The sequence below is a fragment of the Citrus clementina genome, unplaced genomic scaffold (assembly GCF_000493195.1).
Source record: "Citrus clementina cultivar Clemenules unplaced genomic scaffold, Citrus_clementina_v1.0 scaffold_5, whole genome shotgun sequence".
In the NCBI taxonomy this organism is placed as follows: Eukaryota; Viridiplantae; Streptophyta; class Magnoliopsida; order Sapindales; family Rutaceae; genus Citrus; species Citrus x clementina.
The window spans coordinates 23,407,123-23,415,918 of NW_006262201.1; the positions used below are offsets into that span (position 1 = coordinate 23,407,123).

Consider the following 8,796-nt stretch of genomic DNA (forward strand, 5'->3'; position numbering starts at 1 on the left):
TCAGTATCCAGGCATTCTGCAATCATAAAGTAGAGAAATTTTAACAGGAACAACAGAGAAAATATTATGAATATGCTAGACCAAATTAGTCCCTTTTTTGGTTTGTGAAAACTTTATTTTTTATGAATACGCTATCCAATATTTTCAATCAATATTTCCACAATATAGTTGTTCATAGCTAACGTTTGATGGTTTAACGATTTGTTCCAAGAATAATGGGCTGATTACGTTTTGTTTTATTTTTATTTTATTTTTTTTAATCCGATGAAGGATATTCAGCTGTCTTTAATTATGCATTCATAGGGAAGAACATTTTCTAAGTACTTTCCTTGCCTTCTAACTTTCCAAGGAAAGATAGGTGTAAAGAAAAGCAAACCCAATGAACAAACAGAGCACAAACTAAAATAAAAGAACAGCAATGATGAGGATAAATAATTAGCAAATAAAGAAAGGAAAAAGTATGCACGTTTTCAAGGATTTAAAAAATACGAAGGCTTTTAATGAAATTTTAACATAAAAAAGTATGCAAGGAGTTATAAAATTTTAGAAGACGAGGGGAGCTCGCAAAAAAAAAAGAAAAAGACTCAAATTAAACTACACTAAAAAGACATTCAATTATGCAAAATCTGTCCATAAAAGTCTGAAAGGATCATTAAAATTGCATTGCAAATTTAACAGTAAACTGAGGAACCCATTCTAAATAATTCAGATGAAATTGCGAAACAAGCTATGGGATTAAATAAATTAAATAAAAACTAATTACCAGTTGAGACTTTCTTCTAAAACTTCGCAACTCCAAGTCATAAGAAGCCTATGAAATTAGTCGTACAGCGTAGAGTATGACGACGACACCGCCAACAGCTGAAAGTAAAATTCTTATTCATCAATTTAAACTTACTTTATAACAAATATCTTATCTATATTGTATTTAAGAAAGCAAATATTGTAAAAATTTATCATGGGAGATAGAGAGTAATATGTACATACGTACCTTCTCAGCATGTAATTGTTGTATGGTTGTGTTTAGATCATTATTAGCCCAGCGCCGTTGATCCGCTGTCTCTCCATAGCAGACGTTTACTCTTAGAGGCGTGATTGATTCTCCTGTAGTGAAAATCTTCATCTTGGGACAACCAATCACCCACAACTCTTGCAAAGATGGGAATTTGAAGGTGTAATTGGCAGGGCAGAAATTTGTGAGGCTATCTAAATCAAACAGTTGCAACGACTTCAATTTGCAGAAAACAATCTCTTCTTTTTCAACTCTATCTTTGTCATTTATTACCACCTCTGTCATTGCTCTGCATCCATATACTTGCACTTTGACCAGTCGCACTAGAGTTTTTGCTGTGGAGGATGTTACTAAGTGTATCAATTCCTTGCAACCGAAAGCTACAAGTTTTGTTAGGTTCCGAAAAGATACCGATGATGATGGCAATAGAATTAACAGACTTTGACAATGATATACTCCTAGAATTTCAAGATACTGAAAAATGGGGCCAAGTTTGGAATCGTGTTTGCACAGCTGCTTCAGATGATAGGGCCGGTACAGCTTTAATTCTTTTATCATTGCCAACTTCCCCACATGTTTCTCTAAGCATCCTTCCATCGAAAATACGTCTTCGTCGAATGAAAAAAAAGACAGTGTGAGTATTTCGAGATTGTGAAATCTCTCCAGTACGTTCCAGATTGGAAAACAAGCTGAGTCATCTGCAGCAATCTCTAGTTCTCTAAGACTGCCAAAAAGGTGTTGTGGGAAATCGGCCTGCAAAATCATCTTCACATCTTTTCCACTTAGTGATAGTTCCATCAAGTTGGGTACGATCTGATCATCATCAATCATAATAACTAATGAGGTCAATTGATGATCTACGGTCACACGCAGTGACTTTATAGTATTTGTTTTATATTATATTTTAAAAAAAATTGAATTATTGATAAAATTTATTAAATGATTTTTTATATGTTAATTTTAGAGGTAAAAAAGAAATTAGGGAAAAAGGTTGATTTATACTGGCTCGAAATTATTTTATTGCACAATAATAAATTACTAATTTATTTTGTAAGTTCTTCTATATGGAAACACTAAGGATTCTTTTAGAAATGCTATACAAAAAAAAGTTCATATAATTATTAATCTACCACATTGATCTCTTAATCTAGACTAGCAAAGATTATTGTATAATAAAAGTTTTCAATTTATTGAGTATTAATTTATTGATGCTTTGCCATATTTTTCAAAGTTAAAAATAAGCTATAGACAAAAAATCTAGAAAATGGCTTCATACCTTTTCCAACGGCAATGGGGGCTGTTGTGCAGGAATGCCAAGTTGATCATTCTGCGATAAATCTGCAGTGAATATCTTTAATTTGTCACAACAATGCACTGAAAGAATTTCTAGCGCGGGCCATTCCAAAGTATGCATTCCAGGGTACAAACATCTAAGTTTTGGTAGACCTTGGAGTCTCAAAGTGGTGAGCTGTGGAAAGACAAAATAAGGGATCACTTCATCTGCTCTATTCTCAAAAATGATCTCCTGTAAATCCTCACAGAAGCGAACTTCTAGGTGTTGGAGCTGCTTAAGGCTTCTGATCATAGACGCTGAAAATATGTATTTTAATTTGTGACAACGCCACACAATCAATCGTGTTAAATTTTGAAAGCGAGGAAACGTGACCGGAAGATGATTGTAGTGCCAAATCTTGTCGACATTAATTTCAGATATCTCCAAAGCCTCCAAGTTAGGCAACGCAACCTAAAAGAATAAGAATTTCTGGTTAGATCCAATATCCATATGGGAAGCACTTGTTGAAATTTTCTTCTTTGATTGCAAATTCATGCAAGTCAGAATCAATTTCCAACTGACAGCTGAGTATGCATTCTAATTCATACTACTTGTTAAGAGCTCAATTAGTGAGCGCGTGAGATTCTTTTTATCCTTTTTTCCGTTTTTTTTCAATTCTTCAAATGATTTAATTATTTTCCACGTATGATATCAAAAGAGAACGCATAATAGAATAAAGAAAATGTTAGCCTACGCACCTTCTCGTTGAAAAGCAGAGTTGAAATATCCAAAGTGATTTCGCTGGAGCAATACATAGTCGTCGATTCCTCTTGCGACACTTGTCTGTTCGGTGATGCTGAAGGAGTCTCCACCTCACGGCGGCAAAAACTTGTAACCTCAGGAAGATTCCCCAGACTCAAAGATCTTAATTGAGCAAACTCTATCTTCTCAATTGCATTATCAACTTCTTCCCCAATTGCAAAAATCTCTTTCATCTTGCTGCAATTAACAACTGCAATTCTCTCAAGTCTTGGAAGGCATTTTGTAGTAGAGAGCCAAAAGATATTACTCAACTTATCACAATTATATGCTTCTACGGTTTTGAGTTCGTTGAAAGACTCTACTTTGAGCCGATCAACACATATCCTCTCCATGTTGATCAAATTGTGAATGGTAAGTGACTCCAAAAGAGGAAAGGCATCACAAGCGACCATCTCCCTTGAATCGACGATACAAAAGAAGTCAGGATTATTTTGAACCCAGAGAAGCTTCAATTGTGAAAAGCCCTCCGTGTCCAAATTGAAAAGAACATTCTCGATGCCTTGCAGCTTGTCCAACCATAAGTATTCAACGTTATTGATGCCCTGCAATTTCATGGAGCAAATGTCCATAAAATCAAGCTTGAGCTTCAATGATATTAAACTCTTGCGATCACTGTTGATCGAAAAGCGAGGCCGACTTTTAAACCAATGTTGGCCAACACTCATGGGATGCATGAATAACCCATTTCCAATAGATATTTTGAACCTTTCGAGCTTTCTGGCCAAAAAACCTTCTGGTAAAATATTGTCACTTTTAACGTCAATTTCTAGAGTGGTTAGCCGAGGTAAATGCATCAATTCGTCAAGGCTAGCATTACTTCTTTTGCTGTTGGCTCTTTCAACCTCCCATTCAATGAAGCAATTACCCATATACAGCTCTTCTAATCGAGTTAAGCTTGATATGAGATTAGGCGCAATAACTTTTAGATGGAAACAATTGGTTAAATCTAACAATCTCAACTTATTCAATTGACCTAGTTCTCCGGGCAACTGCATAATATCAGACTTCAAAAAGCTAAGGACTTCTAGATTCTTCAACTTCCCAATGATTGCTATGTCCCCCAACGCACTTTGATCCAGACATAGTGTGTGAAGATTTGGTAGAAGATCAATTGAAGATGGAAAAGAAGAAAACTGCATTCGAGTAAAATCTAGAACTCTAAGCTTTTTCATCCCTACAAAAAAGTTCTCAGGAATATTGATTTCAAGAGAAGAATCTTTGAGAGAGACAAATAAAAATTCAAGGTTTGGGCATTCTAATCCTTCAGGAAATTCACGATTACTATTATTTCTTAAAGAGATCGCATTGCATTTTCGAAGTGCATCCTCATCTGGCCAGTCCCACACATCCTTATTTCTCACCAAAAACACATGTTGGTGGCGGCATGCAATTGATATTGCGACATCACGAACAACATCATGCATTGAAAATTGTTCATTGCTCTCACCCTCAAGCAACAAACAAGAGTGTCTAAGTTCATGGACCAATGCAAATAATTTGTCTCGTGCATCTTCCATCTTATTGACTCCTTTAAATATACCCAAACCCATGGAGTACTTAAACAAGTCCGAAGTAAGAATACGGTTATCCATTAGACTACAGAGCAGAAAAATTTTCTTGAGTTGCTCACCTTTTAAATGGTTGAAACTCAGCTCAATACTTGAATAAGTCTCTGCAGATACTCCTTCGAAGTTTACCATTGAAGGCGTTCGGAGTTCTCGCAAGGAATTCTTCCATTCATGAAGACTCTTGCTTCTCAGTGCCTTTGCCACTGTAGTCAAGGCAATGGGCAAACCTCCACATGCCCTGGCGACGTCTATTGCTGTAGATTTCAACTCACGATTTTCAACATCATCTCCGGCCATCATCTTAAACAATCTCCAGGCTTCTTCTTCATTTAAATTGTTTATCAAAAAGTTGTCTTTAGATCCCATTTTTAAGAGGACACTACGATCTCTTGCTGTCAGCAGTAGTTTGCAGCCTTTATGATCTTCTCCAAAAGGAATTGCAATAGTCCCCAAATCAAGAGGTTTCCAGATGTTATCCAGAATCACAAGGATCTTCTTCTCATTCTCCAATCTTTCATATAGTCTACTAGCTCTTCTAGACTCAGCTTCCTCGCGCAACTCCAAGCCCAACTTCTCGGCAATTTCCTGTTGAATCTGTTTTATGTCTGGAGTTTGCGAAACCTCTGAAAAGACCACCATATCAAAGTGCTTGTCTTCCATAGCTTGCCTGGCGACCTTCTTCACCAGTGTCGTCTTTCCAATGCCGCCCATGCCGTACACCCCAATGATGCTGACATCAACATCGATCAATGCGTTTTTTATAGCCTCCAAAGTAGAACGTCTTGATTCGAAGGCCTCGTAGCCTTTGTGAGACTTGAGCCAAATCTCCTCCGGAATGGTACGGTAGGAAATTCTATCATCAAATCTCTCAGCTTCTTCTCGGAGTTTAAAAAGGGCCTCCTTCTCTGTTTCTGCTTTCTTTCCATGCTGATAGCGAATAATCCAATTAGGAAACAGCCCCATGAGACATCGTTCATTTGCTTTCTCTTCGTCTTGAATGAATTTGGCTGCCTGCTCAATGCTCTTGTTCGCACTAAACAGCCATTTCTCAACCTTCTCTTCAATCTTTTCACTTTTTCTTTCAGCCTCAGAAACTCTGCGCTGAATGCTTTCTCTTTCATCCTTGAGCCTATCGAGTTCTGCCTTGAGATTCTCAAAGTTGGCAGCGGAGTTATACCAATAACTAAATTCGCGTTGTGCGTGAGGAGACAAGCAGTTTACAACTCCTGGAACAATGCTTTTCAAAATGTCCATTTTTTTTTTCTTTTTTGGGGAAGTGAACGAAATAGAAATAGAACAGAGTCAACGACCGCGCAATTGATAATTAAGTAGAAAACAAGGCAAAATTGAAAAAAGAAATTATATTTGTACAAAACAAGGGGAAAATCAGTGTAACAGAAGAGAATCAAAGTGTTTTTGAGATCAGAAAATTGAACCAAGAAAAGGGTTGCTTGATCCAATGAAAATGCAAAGAGCTGATGGCAAAAGGAAACAAAGCTAAATAAGAAAACGGTTAGCACGAGCAGTGACCACGATCAACAGAAGCAAAGTGTGTATGAGATCAAAAGACGAAAATGAGGAGAGGTTTTCTTGATGGAGAATTGAAGGCAAAGAGTAGGAGCTGACGAATACGGGGATCAAGAGGGAAAAACTGCTTGCTTGTAAAACTACTTTCAAGCGAATCTGATAAAATTATTTCAGTACTCGTGGGCGACTCCTTTTTAAACTGCAGAAGGGGGAAAAAAAAAGTCTGAATTTCAATATATTAATCTCGTAATCAATGATTAATTAGTAGATAATCTTTCTAACAAATATGTGTTGAATAGATATATTTCTTGATTAGTAGTAGGTTCGATATACTTTACTATAGGAATGAAAGTACAAATTGTGTCATATTAGAATACAAATGGGACCTAAAAATCCCGTTTTATGGCCTTTTAATTATTTGTCAGCTAATAATGAAGTCATATACAAAAATTATTAATCTGACCTAGTCTTTAAGTCTTATAAATGTTTCTAGATTTTTAATTATAATATCATTATTTAAAAAATATTGCTTGACTTACATTAGTAACATTACGATTGTTCATAAAACATGTGATCCTCATCCAAAGGCCAGGTGAACAAATATAAACGACAAATTCTTTTCAATTAAATAATCATCAAGAGATAATCTTCTATTTCAGTACAAATAGCGAGTGCAGAACAGCTGTCAAGAGATAATCATTGTTTATGGAGCCATATATATTTTCTATTAAAATAGTTCGTGAACAATTGCCAGAATCCGTAAAAATTGTTGAAAGGTCTATTATTTTCGATTAAAATTGTTGAAAGGTCTATTAGTTTCGATTAAAATATTTTCGATTAAAATAGTTGCGTGAATAATTACCATAGATAGTGTTTACATTTTGGATTGGACTGAAAATCTTGAAAAGTAGAAATCTTGGGATTGAGAGTATGGAGTAAAAGTGGGTGTAAGTTGTTTACTTACACTGGAATATCAGCATGGAATAAAGATTATAATCCAATTTATGTGTTTACTTTATCTTGGATTGGGAGTAAATAGTTTCAAATTATAATTTTATCTTTATTTAAAGAATTATAGTTTTTAATTACAAAGTTAATAAAAAAATATATTTAATGAATAAAAATTTATTTTATTATATTTGTAAATTTATAATAATTATTAATATTCTTAATTATGTACATCATAATTTTTTATTAATTTTAATTTTAATTATATAAATTAAAAATTATTGATAAGAGCAATGTAAATGAAACATTTTTACTATTAACATAGTACAAAATTAATATTTTCTTATAATTAACTATTTATTATTACTAATTATTGATATTAAATAAATATAATACTATTATTTTTAAATAAATATAATAATATTATATTTTCAAATAAAGATAGTATATAGTAATATTATTAATTCTCTATTAATATAATAATATTATTTTTAAGTAATTTAAACTTAGAATCAAACCAAATTATTATTTAGTTAAATATAATAATATTATTTAAATAAATAAAATATTATTTATTTTATTTTATTAAATATAATTATAGTAAATTTAATAAAAGGGGGTTAAAAAAGGAAGGTAAATATAAAATGAAATATTTTTTATTTAATTATATTAAATTTATTATTATATAAATAATAATATAATATTATTTAGTATAAAATTAATATTTTCTTAGAATAAACTATTTATTATTATTAATTAGTAATATTAAATAAATATAATACTATTATTTTTAAATAAATATAATAATATGATATCTTCAAATAAAGATAGCATATAGTAATATTATCAATTCTCTATTAATATAATAATATTATTTATTTTATTTTATTTTATTAAATATTAAATATTAAATTTAATTAAATAAAGGTAGAAAAGGGAGAGGTAGGAGTGGGTTTCCCATGGGAGTCCCACTCACACTCCCCACTCCAAAAATGGGTGGGGTCCACGGAGTGGGATTCCCAATCCCTCCTTAAAATAGTGAAGAAAACACTGAAGTTAGAGGAATTCACACTGCGCACACTCACTCCAGAAAGTAAACATCGAAAAAGCCAAAGGATGAAGAACCACTATAAGTTCTTTTATGAATTTAAAATGCTAAAGAAACTTGACACCAACGCTAAGCTAACAAGTGCATATTTTTCTGTGGCCCTTGCCTCAATGTCTTTCGGGCATTGCTCGGGGGTAGTTGATATACTGATTAAAATATGAATGAATTGGAATGGAATGAGTTGGAATTAAAATATGGAATGATAATTAATTAATTTATTTAAATTGTAAAAATTAAAATTAAAATAAATTATATCATCATTGATATATTTATTTTATTTTAAAATCACGATGAGTTGTTACAAATTACAAAATATCTTTAATTTTTTATCATAATAATTATTATTTATTATAATATTTTGTTGGCCTAAATGGTTATATAATCCTTGATTTTGATGATAACAAACTACATAGAGTACAATGGTAAATTTATTTCTCACAATTTCACAAGTTTTTGAAGGGCAAAAATCATTCAAGTGAGATCAAGATCAAGATACTCAATAGACAATGACAATCAAGGATGACTACTAAGGGTACTA

At 32.9% G+C, this 8,796-nt stretch overlaps 1 protein-coding gene across 1 annotated transcript; it reads right to left on the reverse strand.

Moving 5' to 3' along the window:
- Positions 1–819: 819 nt before the first annotated feature.
- LOC18040765 (disease resistance protein At4g27190) lies at positions 820–5,929 on the reverse strand. Its single transcript, XM_024183651.1, has 4 exons — positions 3,044–5,929; positions 2,289–2,756; positions 992–1,825; positions 820–861 (listed from the first exon to the last, which is right to left on the reverse strand). The coding sequence occupies exons 1-4, from the start codon at positions 5,927–5,929 to the stop codon at positions 820–822; spliced, it is 4,230 nt and encodes a 1,409-aa protein (XP_024039419.1).
- Positions 5,930–8,796: the final 2,867 nt, after the last annotated feature.

Excerpts from the sequence above, each read along its gene's own strand:
- LOC18040765 (XM_024183651.1), bottom strand. The coding sequence starts at position 5,929 with ATGGACATTTTGAAAAGCATTGTTCCAGGAGTTGTAAACTGCTTGTCT. Across the intron at positions 2,757-3,043 it reads CTCTGCTTTTCAACGAGAAG|GTTGCGTTGCCTAACTTGGA; the intron begins GTGCGTAGGCTA and ends TTATTCTTTTAG. Across the intron at positions 1,826-2,288 it reads CCCCATTGCCGTTGGAAAAG|ATCGTACCCAACTTGATGGA; the intron begins GTATGAAGCCAT and ends GATGATGATCAG.